The sequence below is a fragment of the Phyllobates terribilis genome, unplaced genomic scaffold (assembly GCF_046119375.1).
Source record: "Phyllobates terribilis strain yellow unplaced genomic scaffold, ASM4611937v1 Scaffold_5__5_contigs__length_657084704, whole genome shotgun sequence".
Classification (NCBI taxonomy): Eukaryota; Metazoa; Chordata; class Amphibia; order Anura; family Dendrobatidae; genus Phyllobates; species Phyllobates terribilis.
In genome coordinates, this window is record NW_027362765.1 from 75320961 (window position 1) to 75339455 (window position 18495).

At 42.2% G+C, this 18495-nt stretch overlaps 1 protein-coding gene and 1 pseudogene across 1 annotated transcript in view; one reads left to right on the forward strand and one right to left on the reverse strand.

Moving 5' to 3' along the window:
* Window positions 1–18495, forward strand: part of LOC141271469 (uncharacterized) — a 524545-nt pseudogene that overhangs the window by 277182 nt on the left and 228868 nt on the right.
* The window catches only part of LOC141272069 (uncharacterized), a 35532-nt gene continuing 21521 nt past the window's right edge, over window positions 4485–18495 (reverse strand). Inside the window, exons 6-7 of the mRNA XM_073682380.1 lie at window positions 15837–15927; window positions 4485–5895 (exon numbers count right to left, since the gene is read on the reverse strand). Of these exons, the coding sequence (XP_073538481.1) occupies window positions 4883–5895; window positions 15837–15927 (1104 nt within the window). The 3' untranslated portion in view covers window positions 4485–4882. The remainder of the gene's footprint in view (window positions 5896–15836; window positions 15928–18495) is intronic.

Below are 18495 nucleotides of genomic sequence, written 5' to 3' on the forward strand. Positions count from 1 at the left end.
TTCATTAGAAAGTTCTCAGTACCGTCCATTCATACACTTGTACATTGAATAAGATCAGTCCTAAAGTTCTCGATACACAATAGATCGCTGTTTGGCTGAGGGCTCCTATGTCCTCTATGAGAATGTGGCTGACAGACATGTCTGCCAATGGTTTATCTCTGAGAAAACAATACGATCGGCAGTCCAAAATCTGACAGACCTTATCGACATCTCCCCCGAAAATCAGTTTGACGCCCCATACTTGTATCGATATCGCCGGGTTCGTCCAACATTAGTCAAATGTATATGGGGGGCTTAATCCTTCATTTTTCCAAACTAAATAACCACAACTTTGATAACCTGTCTTGGTGCACCAATTAACCCACTTCCTTAATACAGTGTCCCCCAATTCCAGTTCTCAATTCCCACCAACAGACCATGTTTTCAGGATTTCTTTTGTATTGCACAGGTAATAGAATTATCACGTCCTGAAAATATGATCTGTTGGTGGGCCTTGAGCACCGGAGTTGGGTAACATTATCTTAGTATCCTTGGTCGCTCTTTTCTGCATTCTTTCTCGTTCAACTATGTTCTTCTTATACAATGAAGTCCAAAATTGTACACAGTATTCTAAGTGACATAAATCAAGACGAAACATACATTCTTGTCATGAGCATCTTTGCCTCTTTTAATGCATCCCATGATTATATTTGCCCTGGCAGCAGCTACCTGGCACTGGTCACTAAAGTTGAGTTTTCTGTCCACCCATTCACTCAAGTATTTTCAGCGACAGTTTTATCTAGTGTTTTATAAAGTAGTACACAATTTTACTTTTTGTTTCCTTTGTCCTAGTGCATTACCCTCTTTTTATCTATGTTAAATGTAAATTGCCCTTTATAATTTCCAAACTTTGAAATGTTACTCTGCTTGCCTTCTACAATAGCAGTAATATGTTTAAAAGAAGAGGGTACAATACGGATCCTGGGGATAACCCACTGTTAACTATGAAGTAGAGTGTGCTACTTTAATAACCGCCCTCTGTTTCCTATCACTGAGATTTTTGATAATTAAAATTATATATATTTTCCCGTAGTTTATGTCTGCCCTTATTAAAAAAGAAAAATGACATACAATTAGATACATACCTGCCATCAAGGATGAGAATGATCAACTCTCATCTATTAGCCTTAAAATTGCTCAAAGCTTTCAAGATTTTTATAAATTATGCCACCTAAATACCTTTACCCCAAAGACGAAAGGCAAAACAGCAAAACAGACAAATTAAAACATTATTATGCTCCCTAAACCTCCTAGTGATTGGTCAGACTACAGCTGCAAACAATCTAGCTCTAATAACAGTAAAAGTAAAGACTTGTATTGCGCATGTCCCAGTTTCACTTCCCGGTTAATTGGCTCCCTCAGGAATGCAGAGAGAAGCGCATCTGAGTAGATCTGTGCTTCAACTGCACAGACTTGAAATTTGCACCGCTGGGTCATTGACATATAAGAAATCATCCATTCCATCAAGACATGAGGCCGGCGATTGCTGGGAGAAAGGACCTTTCGAGCTTAAACCTTTAACACTAGTGTTGAGCGAGTATGTACTATTAACCCTTTCGCCGAGTATGCTCGGGCCGAGCTCCGAGTATTTACAGCTGCTCAGTGATATGTTTGAATCGCTCCCGTGTGCATGATTTGTGACTGACAGTTTTATTACATGTGAGGAATGTCTATTTCTTACACATTCCTCCCATGTAATAAAGCTGTCAAACAGTTGCAAATCATGCACACGAGAGAGCGATTCAAACATATCACCGAGCAGCTGTAAATACTCGGAGCTCGGCCCGAGCATACTCGGTCAGAACATACTCGCTCAACCCTATTTAACACCCATCAAACTGGACCATACCAATTAGCATATGTCGAGGGAGAATGCTAAAAGTTATTTTCATGGATCTGTGAGGGGCTGATAAACAAATTGGTGGAGTGATGTGTAAGAGGGTTTAAAGGTAGTGCTTTTAGTTTGTATGTGGAAAACCTGGTGACAGGTTCCCTTTAAGATGGTCACTTTGAGGAAGGCATGAAAGCTTTACAATGGGTATGTGGTGTGGTTACACCATTGTCCTACACACCTACTTTCCTAACCTCCTTTGAAAAGGACCTGAAGCCAAAAGTCATAAAGAGGCTAAATGTATACTCTCTCACGCATGTTACCCTCCAAGAAAAGCATTAAAAAATGCTCACAAGGAGGTACAAAATGCAGGAATAGCTCTTAGCATCTAATCTCTCAAACTGAAATCTCTGTTGTAGATGCGTAAACTAAGTGACCTAGCTCTCCCACATCTGGTGGTGCTGCCCCTCCATCTCCTTATTTTAGGAGCAAATTCTAAGATATTGCTAAAACATCATGTGCCTCAACATATAACTCACAGCAGAATTAATAATCCTCATTAAACACGATCATTATGCCATGAGGGCAAAATCCAGATGACTGATTTACTTACTCACAGCTGCTAAAGCCCTAATACTTTTGAAATGACTTCAGAATCAACCTCCTACATACAGAGAAAGGGTAGAGAAGGTGAATCAACATAGCACACCTTATGTCATGACAATTTTCTGCAGATATGGTTACCCTGGCTGGAAAATCAAAAAATCTGACCCAAATGCTAAATTCCTTAATAAATCAAAACCCTCAATTGTATATTTGCTGTCTACCAAATGTTCAAGATCAATTGCTGAAATGTAAAATGTCAGAATATCTTCTACTTCCCCACTACTCCCTTCTCTCTTCAGTCTCTGTAACCCCACAATAGAGAGAGGAACTAACAAGTGGACCTTTGCCTACTTTTTCTTGGTAAATATATTTAACAAAAAAAGATTCTTATTCTCAAATTGTACTTTTTTTCCTAAATATCTAACTTACAGCTTTCACAGCTTAAAATAATTTCCATATATTTTGGAAACATTTCTAATAAAATCAGAATTGAGAACGAATTATGGTCCTCACTTTAAGCAATTGAAGCAAATCTCTTTAACTTTCTGCAATCTTAGTCAACTTTGATTGTCATTCCTGTTCTCCAGCCAGACAAAGCTTTTGTGGATAATTCTAAGTGGGATTTCTCATGATCTGATGCAATATCTTTACATTTATCTTTCTAGAGCCAGTAGCTTGGAAGAAAATAAATGAAAAAATGGAAGAAAAATTTCTAAAAAAAATTGTAAAATATACTAAAGGACATAAGGTAAGTGATGATTTTATTTCCAAAGTCATTTAAACAGCAGGAAGTTGTTGGGAGATATTACTGTATGAGCTTGGGACAATTGCCAAAGCAACAGTTTGATTCTCAACTGGTTAATCCAGTGGCTTACTGCCAATGGCGACCAACTGTATAGATGCTATGGAGCCTATGAACTGGGGTAAGCCGATGCCAAATAGCCAGCCTCGTTCCCAGTATCCCAATTCCAATGGTATCGGACTCTTCAGAACGCCAATTCAGTTGAACAAAATAGTGGAGCTATCTGCTCGTTGCTCCACCATTCAGCCAATGAATCCGAGTTCTGGTAAAGAGGTGCAATTCTGTCAATGGATCGTGTCTTTTGCGTAGAACCTCAGTCCACACACAGTTCTGACCAAAGCAGCATATCGTGGGAATGAAGCTATGCATTTTTTATTGTGTCAGTGCATTTTTCTAATTGGGAATGAGTGGCACCATGCTATATTGGAAAGTACTGTGTGGGTATCATACTGTTTTGTAGTTCATAGTGAGAACATAACAGCGCTGGCCTGATACTGTATTCATTGGCATTGTGGGGGGATCATACTGCATTGGGGGTAATGGCAGCCTCAATTTCATGAGGGGTGGTGAAGCAGCTTAATACTGTATTGAGGCAATGTATTATTTGCTCTGTGTCAGCTTCATACTGTATTAGGGGCACTATGGTGGCCTAAAACCTTATTGAGGACACTGTGAAATCATCATACCGCATTTTAGGCACTCTGTAAGCATCATTACAAGGCACTGTGGGATATCATTGTCTGTGAGGGGTACTGTAGGAGTATCATGCGGTGTGTAGAAGGAACTGTTGGACCATCTTACTATATGGGAGGAATCTCAAAAGCATTGAGAGGGTGACTTAATTTATGGGCGGCATGAAAAAAATACTGTAGTAGAGGGACACTTAATGGATATCACTAGGAGCACTATTTCTATGTTCATGCCCTTAGGAAGGTATGTTGTTCAGTGATGGCATCTAGACACCAATTCCCTGCCAAGTAATTGTTTTTTGTTGGAGGTGAGTAAGGGGGACAATTTTCACTGATGTTATGGGGTTGTTTTATTTCTATAAATGCACCTCGTCTCATCAAATTAACAGATCACCACATTAATTAGATAACACAAGCCGGGCATTGAATGGTTGCCTCAGTAACTATCCAGATCATGTATAATATATTTCCATGGCCAATGGCAAATAGCATGGGAGACATAGTCATCAGACAACCCTTTTAAGATACTGATAAACAGTATATATAAATGTGAAATATTTTATATACATGGTTCACATAAACAATATATTATTTTTTTATACATTTTTTAATAAGCTCTATATTGTTTTCCCTTCCTTTTGTGAGCGTGTGATTCTATTTATTTTTTCTTGTAGATATTATCAATACAATGATTAAAAATGGCAACTGCCCTGTGTGTGTTATATAATGTCTATCAAGGTGTGATTTTTCTGTTAAACATTTGCCACATTTTGAACATGAAAATAGTTTCTCTCCTTAGTGACTTCGCTGATGTGTAATATTTTTTTTCCTATATCATGAACATGAAAGTGTGTGAATTCTCTGATGTTTAACAAGGTAAAACTTCACTGTGAAACGTTTTCCACATTCTGAACATTAAAATGCATTATCCTCTGTGTGAGTTCTCTGATGTCGAACAAGATTTGCTTTACGATTAAAACATTTCCCACATTCTGAACATGAAAATGGCCTTTCACCTGTGTGAATTCTCTGATGATTAAGAAGATTTGTTTTCAAATTAAAGCATTTACCACATTTTGAACATGAAAATGGCTTGTTCCCTGTGTGAATTCTTTGATGTCTAACAAGATGTGATTTTTGGGTAAAGTATTTCCCACATTCTGAACATAAAAATGGCTTCTCCCCTTTGTGAATTCTCTCATGTCTAACAAGTTTGGATTTCTCATTATAACATTTCCCACATTCTGAACATGAAAATGGCTTCTCCCCTGTGTGAATTCTCTGATGTGTAACAAGATTTTTTTTCTGATTAAAACATTTTCCACATTGTGAACATGAAAATGGCTTTTCCCCTGTGTGAACTCTCTGATGTGTAACAAATGTGGATTTCTCACTATAACGTTTCCCACATTCTGAACAAAAAAATGGCTTCTCTCCTGTGTGAATTCTATGATGTGCAATAAGGTTTCTTTTCCAATTAAAGCATTTCCCACACTCTGAACATGAAAATGGCTTCTCTTTTGTGTGACTTCTCTGATGTGTAACAAGATATGAATTCTCCGTAAATCGTTTCCCACATTCTGAACATGAAAACGGCTTCTCTCCTGTGTGAATTCTCTGATGTACAATTAAAACTGATTTCCGTTTAAAACATTTCCCACATTCGGAACATGAAAATGGTCTCTCTCCTCTATGAGCCATTTTATGCCCAACAATCCTTCTGTGGCTTTTGTTTTGCATATTGGCCTTTGATGAAGCTGAAGAAAGAGAACGTTGAAAAAGATTGGAAGACAGACTTTTTCTGAGAAGGGCTTGTGGTATATCTTGTATAATGGCATGCTCTTCACATGTATCTGGTTTGATATCATGATCATCTACTGTAAAATCTGAAAATATTATATGTCCCATTGGGCTCCTGGCGCAGTTATCTGCAAAGAATAAAACGGATTTTAATTATTAATAAATAACACTACACTAAAATTATATTTATATTACTATATACAGTATTTTAGTACATTTCCATACAAGTTATAATACAATTCAATTATCAACTGACTAAAAAAGTAGACCACAAATCAGGGACTAATAGATTACCGTATTTTGAGTATTATAAGACGCACTGGACCATAAGATGCAGCCTGAATTTTGGGGTGGAAAATAGGAAAAACATTTTTTTTAATGAAATGGTGGTGCGTCTTGTAGTCCATTTTAATGGTAGCTTACCTGGGGGGGCTGCTGCAGTGGAGAGGGGTCACAGGAGGCAGGGTTACTGCTTCAGTAGGCCGGAAGCGGCAGGAGCGGGGCAATGCTGCGGTGGCTGGGCTCTCAGAAGATGTAGACTCCGGTGAGCAGAGTCCATTTTCCCAATGATTTCCCTGCGGTGGGCTTCAGAAAAATGGCCTGAGATCTCAATCTGCACATGCGCCGCCTCCGGCGGCCATATTCCCGAAGCCAACAGCGGGGAAATCATTGGCAAAATGGACTCTGCTCACAGGTGCAGACATCTTCTAAGAGCCCGGGCTCCTGAAACAGCGACCCTGCCTCCTGTGGCCCTGCTTCCCCATCTCTGCCCCATGGTAAGCTCACTTCAGATTATGAGACGCACCACCATTTTCCTCCCAAATTTGGAGGAAAAAAAGTGCACCTTATAATCCGAAAAATACGGTATATGTTAGGTCACCAGGTTGTGCTTTTACAATTTTCCACTTTACAGCTTCCCTCCTCCCTGTGAATTAAGATGGATGAGGGAATGACTACACGGTCTCTGTCAGACCCATTGTTAGAGGAAGAGTGCATAGAACTTGATCCACTGTCTAGTGAGAAGGCTAGACGCCCCACAAAGCCCACATGGAAAGTCAGGGAGAACCTGTTATGATCTGCAACATGTACTAAGGAAAGATAGGGGAAAACTGTCCCTACAGTAAGACTAAGCTGAATCCCTACGATGTAGTGGGCTGCCTGTTCCTAGTGAACAGACCCGCCTTAATCCTCGGCTAGTCTGAACGAAGACCTATAGCATAAGGGGAGGGGTCCCTAAAATAACTAAGGACTGGGACAAAAATGGGACACCTCCTAAACAGAGAAGTTGTTGCAGAACACAAAAAGATAAACAGATAAAAAGGTACTAGAGGTCCCAGAAGGACCAAGCGAACTGACACAGAGATAGGCAAAGAAGCACCTGGCTAGAGAAACAGTCAAACAACACTGAAGTCCAGCACAGCCAAAAGGGCGGAGCTGGAATATAAAGACAGATGGTCACGTGACCACAAAACACAAGATGGAAAAAACAAACAGGAGGGTTCTAACAGAACCTTGAAGTCAGTAAACATGAACTGTCCCGTCTTATAGCAGACTTATGGCAAAAACTGCTGAGTCACATAGACAGCCTGTCTCAGCCTGCTTCTCTCAAACTACCACCAGAGGGAGCCCTTGCACAACTGTGTTCAGATTATCAACTGTATGTAAAAACAATAGATGAATATGCCACCATTTTACAAAAACATTAACCCTTCTGTTTCTTGTAAAGAGCTGCAAGCTTTCCAACAACTTAACTCAGAGAGAATGCATGGTACGTTTTATTAAAGCCAAGACAGAGGAAAGAATTGCACTAATGGCCGAGAAGTCATCTTGCATTTCTGGCTCAGCAAGGCAGTCAAAGCGATCATCTAAGTCACGCTCTTCAAAATCTTCAACCCTCAGCGAACAGCATATAAGAGCAACCGCAGAAGCTGAGGTCACTAAGGTACAAGCTGCCTTTGCTCAAAAGAAAACTGAGATGGAATTAGAGGCAGCCGAAGCAGTGCGCAGAAAGGCAGAAATGGAAGCCAGCGCAGCACGCCAAAAGGCAATAATGGAAGCCAGCACAGCAGCCAACGCAGCATGCCAAAAGGCAGAAATGGAAGCAGCAAGCAAAAAGGCAGAAATAGAGGCCCTAGAGAAGGAATGTGAATACACCACAACCATGGCAAGGTTAAAGGTCCTGAAACAAGCCATCAGTGGGAGCCAAAGAGACAGCATCAGTTTAAGTGATTTTGATACTGAAGATCCTCTTAAACGTACTAGGGACTATGTACTAAGCCAAAAGAGCGCCCCACCACCCCCGTCCCGCTCCAGCAATCCTTCCTAACAGCGCAGACGTTCCCCTAAGGCAACAGGACACAGAGCGTGTATCAGCATCCTGCATTCAAGGTAAGTACAATACACTGCCAACCCTTCATCCTGGTCCTCCTCCGTGCACCAGAATGTACCAGGCCCCTGCACCTCACCAATCCCTATACACAGAAGCACACGTGCAGGCCACTATGCAAACAAGTCATCACATTCTGGTCAGCCACACAGTTCCAGTGCCATTTGTGGCAGAAACTAAGCATATTAAGCCAGTTACTGGACTGAATGCCTACGCTATGCCATACTTTCCTGAATTCCTAGATCAAAACACTACAGACTGCATGAACAATGCTAGCCAGCCAGCAACCGTCTTTCCAAAATCAGAGAGTACTGACATGTCCGTCTTTGCAAGTTACATGATTCGCCGTGATCTAACTAAGACCGGTCTTACTAAGTTTGATGATCAACCTGAAAACTACAGGGATTGGAAATGCACTTTTAAAACCGCAATTAGCGATCTAGGCATCACCGCAGCTGAAGAGCTAGACCTGCTGATCAGGTGGCTCGGGCCACAATCTACAGAACGGGTCAAGAGACTTAAATCTGTCCACATCAGTAATCCAATGGCTGGTCTTACTGCCGCATGGGAGAGACTAGAACGAAGCTATGGTAGTCCTGAGGCCATAGAAAACGCCTTGTTCAAGACTCTAGATGACTTTCCAAAACTATCTGGTAAGGACAGTGCAAAATTCCAAGAGCTCAGTGACCTCCTGTTAGAGCTTCAGCTAGCCAAAACAGACCCACACCTGCCTTTTCCTCAACTACCTGGACACTGCTCGTGGGGTAATCCCAATAACTTCTAAGCTGCCATCCTATATCCAAGATAAGTGGGCCATGCTTGGATCAAAATACAAATGGGAAAACCAAGTCTCCTTTCCTCCATTTTCCTACTTCTGTTAGTTTATCGAAAACATTGCAGAGTGTAAAACTGACCCAAGCTTCTTCCATGGAGAACCCAGCGGCCCTGGTTCATTCCCTCCCAAGTATGAAAGTCCACATTCAAGCAACAGAAACCGCAGCAGTCCAGTGTCAGCAAAGAAGACTGACGTTCTTCCCACACCTTCACCAGCTCCAGACAAGAGCGAGGTGTGTGAAAAGGTCGAAAATCCTAATCGTACAGTACAGACCAAAAGTTTGGACACACCTTCTCATTTAAAGATTTTTCTGTATTTTCATGACTATGAAAATTGTACATTCACACTGAAGGCATAAAAACTATGAATTAACACATGTGCAATTATATAATTAACAAAAAAGTGTGAAACAACTGAAAATATGTCTTATATTCTAGGTTCTTCAAAGTAGCCACCTTTTGCTTTGATGACTGCTTTGCACAGTCTTGGCATTTTCTTGATGAGCTTCAAGAGGTAGTCACCGGAAATGGTTTTCACTTCACAGGTGTGCCCTGTCAGGTTTAATAAGTGGGATTTCTTGCCTTATAAATGGGGTTGGGACCATCAGTTGTGTTGTGCAGAAGTCTGGTAGATACACCGCTGATAGTCCTACTGAACAGAATGTTAGAATTTGTATTATGGCAAAAAAAAAGCAGCTAAGTAAAGAAAAACGAGTGGCCATCATTACTTTAAGAAATGAAGGTCAGTCAGTGCGAAAAATTGGGAAAACTTTGAAAGTGTCCCCAAGTGCAGTTGCAAAAACCATCAAGCACTACAAAGAAACTGTCTCACACGAGGACCGCCCCAGGAAAGGAAGACCAAGAGTCACCTCTGCTTCTGAGGATAAGTTTATCCGAGTCACCAGCCTCAGAAATCGCAAGTTAACAGCAGCTCAGATTAGAGACCAGGTCAATGCCACACAGAGTTCTAGCAGCAGACACATCTCTACAACAACTGTTAAGAGGAGACTTTGTGCAGCAGGCCTTCATGGTAAAATAGCTGCTAAGAAACCACTGCTAAGGACAGGCAACAAGCAGAAGAGACTTGTTTGGGCTAAAGAATACAAGGAATAGACATCAGACCAGTGGAAATCTGTGCTTTGGTCTGATGAGTCCAAATTTGAGATCTTTGGTTCCAACCACCGTGTCTTTGTGCGACGCAGAAAAGGTGAACGGATGGACTCTACATGCCTGGTTCCCACCGTGAAGCATGGAGGAATACGTGTGATGGTGTGGGGGTGCTTTGCTGGTGACACTGTTATGGATTTATTCAAAATTGAAGGCATACTGAACCAACATGGCTACCACAGCATCTTGCAGCAGCATGCTATTCCATCCGGTTTGTGTTTAGTTGGACCATCATTTATTTTTCAACAGGACAATGACCCCAAACACACCTCCAGGCTGTGTAAGGGCTATTTGACCAAGAAGGAGAGTGATGGGGTGCTACGCCAGATGACCTGGCCTCCACAGTCATCAGACCTGAACCCAATCGAGATGGTTTGGGGTGAGCTGGACCACAGAGTGAAGGCAAAAGGGCCAACAAATGCTAAGCATCTCTGGGAACTCCTTCAAGATTGTTGGAAGACCATTTCCGGTGACTACCTCTTGAAGCTCATCAAGAGAATGCCAAGAGTGTGCAAAGCAGTCATCAAAGCAAAAGGTGTCTACTTTGAAGAACCTAGAATATAAGACATATTTTCAGTTGTTTCACACTTTTTTGTTAAGTATATAATTCCACATGTGTTAATTAATAGTTTTGATGCCTTCAGTGTGAATGTACAATTTTCATAGCCATGAAAATACAGAAAAATCTTTAAAGGAGAAGGTGTGCCCAAACTTTTGGTCTGTACTGTATGTGTCCCGTTCATAAGATGCCACATACACTAAAGAAGTGCATCAGCTTCAGAAAGAAACCCCTCCAGAAAAGCAAGGAGCTTCTAAAGAAGTTTGGGGTATGTTACAGATGTTGTGTGTCTACTGAACACTTTGCTAAAGACTGTAAAATCATTTAAGTGTTTTGAGTGCGACAGTGAGAACCATGTACAAGCGCTCCATCCAACCCAACCTGACTCTGCACCGCTTACACTTTCCCCCACCACAAGGCATGGCGAGGAGAATGCAGAGCAACCAACAAGTCCTATTACAATATCTTCTTTATATACAGAAGTCTGCACAGAATACCTGTGTGACAAGTCCTGTGCGAAGAAATGTCTGGTGAACGTGCATCCTAAGGACCATCTAGAGAAAACCGTAAAGATGTATGCCGTTCTGGATGATCAGAGCAACCGATCCCTTGTAAGGTCAGAACTCTTTGATCTATTTGACTTAAAGGGAAACGCTCACCCTTACACTCTGGGCACCTGTAGTGGTGTTACAGAAGTCTCAGGGAGAAGAGCCAATGGACTCCTAGTATCTTCTCTTGAAAACAACGGGAAGATACCCCTACCCAATTTGGTCGAGTGCAACCAGATACCATCCAACAGAGAGGAGATTCCTACTCCAGAGGCTGCTCTTCGTCACCCCCATTTGAAGACTATAGCCAACAAGATTCCAGCTCTAGACAACAGCGCGCACATCCTGATTCTGCTTGGCAGAGACATTCTGCGGATACACTAGGTACGTTGGCAAATTAACGGGCCACGTGATGCTCCATTTGCTCAACGCTCTGATCTAGGCTGGGTTATCATAGGTGATGTCTGCATGGAACGGACGAAGAGACCTGCAAGGATCTTCTCATTTAAGACTCATGTCTCGCCAAATGGTTGCAATACTCACTCTGTACCATGCCAACATCATTACTGGGTGAAAAAGAAGCCGAGTAACTAAGTGGCAGCAAGAAAACCCTAACAACAAACACATTCCTATCCTGTGATGACAACCTCGGGTCAACGGCGTTCAATTCTTCAAGTGAAGACAACCGGCTGGTACCTGTATCAGTGGAAACTATCTCAGGTTCCAAGGACACAATGACAATGACGTCCACAACAAGGTCATAGACTACCGGACGAAGGTACATGTCTTCGGGAACAGCCCCTCACCAGCTGCATCTGTGGACCTAATGCACCTCTATCTGTGGAGAAGAACTACTATGTAGATGATGTGCTTAAATCTCTACCTACAAGTAAAGAGACAATTGATCTGCTCTCTAGAACACCGGAAATGTTGTCGGAAGCAAACCTCAGACGTCACAAGATCGTCTCCATCAACCAGGAGGTAACGAAGGCATTTCCATATGAGGACTTTACAAATAGTTTAAAGGATCTTGATCTAGGTTCTGACGTTCCTTCTATACAACGCAGCCTTGGTCTGCTCTGGGGCATTAAACAGGACACGTTCTCATTCCAGGTGTCAGTCTGCATTAAACCCTTCACCAAACAAGGAGTCTTACCCGTTGTGGACAGCATCTATGATCCTCTCGGGTTTATAGCACCCATCACCATTCAAGGCAAGATTCTGTGGAGACAGTTGACTGCTGAGAACAAGGATTGGAACACTCCACTTCCGTCCCAGAAACCACAAAGGTGGGAAACATGGAAAACGTCTCCAAGAATCTTAGATCACCCCATCTCGTTCCCATCTGGCTCTGCCTTATTGTCTCTTTCAGCCGCCACAAGAAGAGAGGTCCACATTCTCTCCAACGCATCTGCAAGGGTCATAGCTACAGTAGCCTATCTGAACACCTCAGAGGCGGTCAACAAGGTACCTTATAAATCTGTCCTGGACAGGACCAAACTTGCCTCAAGGCCTGCTCTCACTGCACCAAAACTTGGTCCTTGTGCTGCCGTACTGGCAGTGGAGGCTACTGAAGTTGCCCCTGAACTGTATCTTCAATGACTTACAGTGGGTACGGAAAGTATTCAGACCCCTTTCAATTTTTCACTCTTTGTTTCATTGCAGCCATTTGGTAAATTCTAAAAAGTTAATTTTCTTTTCTCATTAATGTACACACTGCACCCCATTTTGACTGGAAAAAAACAGAAATGTAGAAATTTTTGCAAATTTATTAAAAAAGAAAAACTGAAATATCACATGGTCATAAGTATTCAGACCCTTTGCTCAGTATTGAGTAGAAGCACCCTTTTGAGCTAGTACAGCCATGAGTCTTCTTGTGAATAATGCAACAAGTTTTTCACACCTGGATTTGGGGATCCTCTGCCATTCTTCCATGCAGATCCTCTCCAGTTCCGTCAGGTTGGATGGTGAACAGCCATTTTCAGGTCTCTCCAGAGATGCTCAATTGGGTTTAGGTCAGTGCTCTGGCTGGGCCAGTCAAGAATGGTCACAGATTTGTTCTGAAGCCACTCCTTTGTTATTTTAGCTGTATGCTTAGGGTCATTGTCTTGTTGGAAGGTAAACCTTCGGCCAAGTCTAAGGTCCAGAGCACTCTGGAAGAGGTTTTCATCCAGGATATCTCTGTACTTGGCCGCATTCATGTTTCCTTCAATTGCAACCAGTCGTCCTGTCCCTGCAGCTGAAAAACACCCCCATAGCATGATGCTGCCACCACCATGATTCACGGTTGGGATTGTATTGGGCAGGTGATGAGCAGTGCCTGGTTTTCTCCACATATACCGCTTAGAATTATCACCAAAAAGTTCTATCTTCGTCTCATCAGACCAGAGAATCTTATTTCTCATAGTCTGGGAGTCATTCATGTGTTTTTGAGCAAACTCTATGGGGGCTTTCATATGTCTTGCACTGAGGAGAGGCTTCCGTCGGGCCACTCTGCCATAACAGCCCGACTGGTGGAGGGCTGCAGTGATAGTTGACTTTGTGGAACTTTCTCCCATCTCCCTACTGCATCTCTGGAGCTCAGCCACAGTGATCTTGGGGTTCTTCTTTACCTCTCTCACCAAGGCTCTTCGCCCACGATTGCTCAGTTTGGCTGGACAGCCAGGTCTAGGAAGACATCTGGTGGTTCCAAACTTCTTCCATTTAAGGATTATGGAGGCCACTGTGCTCTTAGGAACGTTGAGTACTGCAGAAATTCTTTTGTAACTTTGGCCAGATCTGTGCCTTGCCACAATTCTGTCTCTGAGCTCCTTGGGCAGTTCATTTGAGCTCATGATCATGATTCTCATTTGGTCTGACATGCACTGTGAGCTGTGAGGTCTTATATAGACAGGTGTGTGCCTTTCCAAATCAAGTCCTCTCAGTTTAATTAAACACAACTGGACTCCAATGAAGGAGTAGAACCATCTCAAGGAGGATCACAAGGAAATTGACAGCATGTGACTTAAATATGAGTGTCTGAGCAAAGGGTCTGAATACTTATGACCATGTGATATTTCAGTTTTTCTTTTTTAATATATTTGCAAACATTTCTACATTTCTGTTTTTTTTTTCAGTCAATATGGGGTGCAGAGTGTACATTAATGAGAAAAAAATGGCTTTTTAGAATTTACCAAATGGCTGCAATGAAACAAAGCGTGAAAAATTTAAAGGGGTGTGAATACTTTCCATACCCACTGTACATCCAACTCACCCAGAAACAAGACTCATGGCTGCACCCAGCCTTTGTAACAACTCCTGGCTGTCGTTTCCAAGTTTTGTTCCTGAGGATCCTTGTTCCGTCAATGCTGGCAGCACACTTAAACTTGACGAACCAGTTGCTGACGGAGAGACCAGACTAGTCATCTCTACACACCACATACCTGTAACTCCAAAGTTGAAGCTGAGGCATCATCTTTCCAGATGCTTCTCGAGCTGGTCACTGGTTGTGCAGGCTGGTATTCACCTGATGTGTACCACCAAGTGCTTCATGCGAGAAGTCATCACATGAAGGACATTGCTTCTGGATACAGCTTACGGCGGGGAGCTTACCGCCATACGTCTCCAGCTGTGTTGGGACATTTGAACTTTCCCAGCGGATTGTTGGGTTGGTGGAAGTGTTTGCACGTTGCGGCTTCCCCAATCCGAAGATGGGTTTGATTTGGGCTTGGATTATCCGGCTGTTGAGGACTTCAAGCCTCCAACTGAAAATTGGAATACACCAATTGGACTACAATTGTTATTGTTGCATGCTTGTTTTCTCTTTTGTCTTTCAGGTCTACAATGACATCCCCAGAAGACATCACGTCATAGAATTATTGAAATCTAAATATTTCAAACGGGGAGTGTTCTGTCCCATGATTGGGACATTTACAGTTTATCCTGGACATTTTATTTACTGTATCGCATGTCTTTCTATTTCCATGTATTATTAGGTTTGCTATGTACTGCTGTGTACAGCATAGCTGTAAGTTTCACTTTCCTTGAAATTTGTCCCTTCTCTCTCCCTGTCTCCCTCTGTTGGCTGTGATGTGACGATCTCTTTCTTCTTCCTGCTTCGCTTCATTCTCCATCTTGGCACCATAGCAAGCTCATGTGCTTTCAGCCTGTCTGAAGAAAGTCTTTTTTACCTGCTGCTATGTATGCATTTAACAAGAGTTCTTAAAGAAATCAAAGTCTCTTCTGAATTCTTCACAACGTGTGTGCCTGCAGCGGAGTTAAGCTATCTGCAACCGTCGCCAATTGTAAGTACAGGTGAAGAGATCCAGCATCTCACAGAGCCATATTTACAGCCACAGGCCATGGGGACAGGATATACACTGAGTACAGTGTCCTGTGTATTAGACAGGACTGTGAATACAAAAGTATCTCCTCTGAAGCAGCTCAGCAACAGAGAGATGAATGTACAAAATAGTGTAATAAATCTTATATTTTGTTTAAGCACAAAATCTTTAAACGTAAAATCAACATACCCTAAAAAATTCAACATCTAATTCTAAATCAGTGACTTCTCTGCATTTAGTGGTCACTACTCACCTGTGCGGTTATCTGTAGGAATCTCCTCTTTACACCGCTCATCGCCCCTCACATATGTCTCTGTAGTATAAATATGGGTCAGATCTTTATCCTAAAACATATATTGTAAATGTCACTGACAGATGGAGAAGTCATCAAGAATATTTTTGAAGAAAAGAACAAATAATTCATTAGAAATATGAACAAAAATGACATGGCAACAGGAGTAATCAAAGTTCTGCAGGTCTCCTGTATAAATCCAACCTGTTGGCTCCTAATTCTGAGCATCAGTCTTCAAAACCGGAAAATTATGAGACGATCCTGACAACATCTAATATCTATGATCAGCTTTATCCTGTCATCTTCACCAGGTATACAACATGCACTGAATAGCCACTTTATTAGAGACAACCATTTAATAGCATATAGAGTCTCCTTTGGCCTTCAGAACCTCAAAAATGTGTTGTGTCACAGATTAACCCCTTAATAACATTTGACGTACTAATACGCGTCTGTGCCCTGGGACTTAAGAGCCAGACCCGTATTAGTACGTCATGGCGATCGCGTGCGCACACAGGCTGTGCGGGCGCGATCGCCGCCGGGTGTCAGCTGATTGTCACAGCTGACACCCGGTACTATGTGCAGGGAGCGGTCCTGCACCGCTCCCAGCACATTAACCCCCGCTATGCTGCGATCGAAGTCGATCGAAATCGATCGCGGCATTGCGGGGGCAAGGGGAGGTGATCGGCGATACTCACCTCCTCTTCCGGCTTCCAGCGCAGACTGCAGCGGCTTCCCGGGTGTTGCCATGACGACCCGATGTCGTCATGACAACATCCGGGTCACCAGAGAGCAGGAAGATTGCTTGGACATGCGCAGTGCATCTCCAAGCAATCTTAACACTGTGCACTTCTGACAGCCTTCATGGCATAGGGATGGTGCTCCATTCCTATGCCATGCAGGCGATCAGAAAAAAAAAAGTGAAAGTCCCAGAGTGGGACAAAGTAATAAGGTGTACAAACTGTCTGAAAGTGGAAAAAAAAAAAAAAAAAATGTGCAAAAATATTATAAAAAAATAAAATAAATAATACACCAAAAATAAAAATATAATGTACCCATCAAGAAATATTATTATAAAAAAAAATAAAAAAAAAACAATAAAAGTACACATATTTGGTATCGCCGCGTCCGGAACAGCCTGACCTATAAAACTGTCCCACTAGTTAACCCCTTCAGTGAACACGGTAAAAAAAAAAAAAAAAAAAACGCAGCAAAAAACAATGCTTTATCACCATACCGCCAAACAAAAAGTGGAATAACACGCGATCAAAAAGACGCATATAAATAAAAATGATACCGCTGAAAACGTCATCTTGTCCCACAAAAAATAAGCCGCCATACAGCTCCATCAGCCGAAAAATAAAAAAGTTTCAGCTCTCAGAATAAAGCGATGCTAAAAAATATTTTTTTCTATAAAATAGCTTTTATTGTGTATAAGCGCCAAAACATAGAAAAATTATACAAATGTGGTACCGCTGTAAACGTACTGACCCGAAGAATAAAGCTACCTCATCAATTTTACCACACGCGGAACAGAATAAAAAAAAACAAAAAAAAAAACAATTCCTGAATTGTTGGTTTTTGTTTATTCTGCCTCCCAAAAATCGGAATAGAAAGCGATAAAAAAATGTCACGTGCCTGAAAATGGCACCAATAACAACGTCAAGTCATCCCGCAAAAAACGAGCCGTCACATGACTGTCTGCCAAAATCTGGAAAAATTATAGCTCTCAAAATATGGCGATGCAAAAACTAGATTTTACAAAAAATGCGTCTTTTAGTGTGTGACAGCTGTCAGTCATAAAAACCCCATATGATTCTGGCATTGCTGTAATCACACCGACCCGAAGAATAAAGTCGTCTAATCACTTATACCGCACAAGGAACGGCGTCAAAAATAAACTCTTGGGTTAGGATTGGGCTAGGGTTAGGGCTGGGTTTGGGGCTAGGGTTGTGCTGGGGCTAGGGTTGTGCTGGGGCTAGGGTTGTGCTGGGGCTAGGGCTGTGCTGGGGCTAGGGCTGTGCTGGGGCTAGGGCTGTGCTGGGGCTAGGGTTGTGCTAGGGCTAGGGCTGGGGTTGGGATTTTTTTCAAAAGTAAGAAAAAAAGATGACGATATGGTGACTAGTGTTGAGAGCAAGTGCTCGCTACTTGAGTTTGCATCGGGTGCTCTGGTATGCATTGAGTATCGTGGGTATTTGAGTGACATGCTTGAGTCTCTCCCCCATATGCTTCGCGGCCAAAAAACTTTACGGGGATTGCCTGCCATGCACGAGCGATCCCCGCATGTTTTTTTTTGGGTGCCTAATAACCGTGAAACATGCGGAGCAGGGACTCGAGCATGTCACTCAAGCACACGCTGTACATGGTGCATACCTGAGTACCCGATGCAAACTCAAGTAGCGAGCACTTGCGCTCAAGAATAATGACAACTTATTCAATATGATGACCTAATGTAAACAAGTTCTGTGCCGTACCTCTGGGTTCAAAATGTTCACTATACACCTTAATAAAATCCTTGAGGGGTATAGTTTCCAAAATGGGGACACTTGTGGGGGAGCTCCAATGTTTAGGCACATCACGGGCTCTCCAAACGCGACATGGTGTCCGCTAACAAATTGAA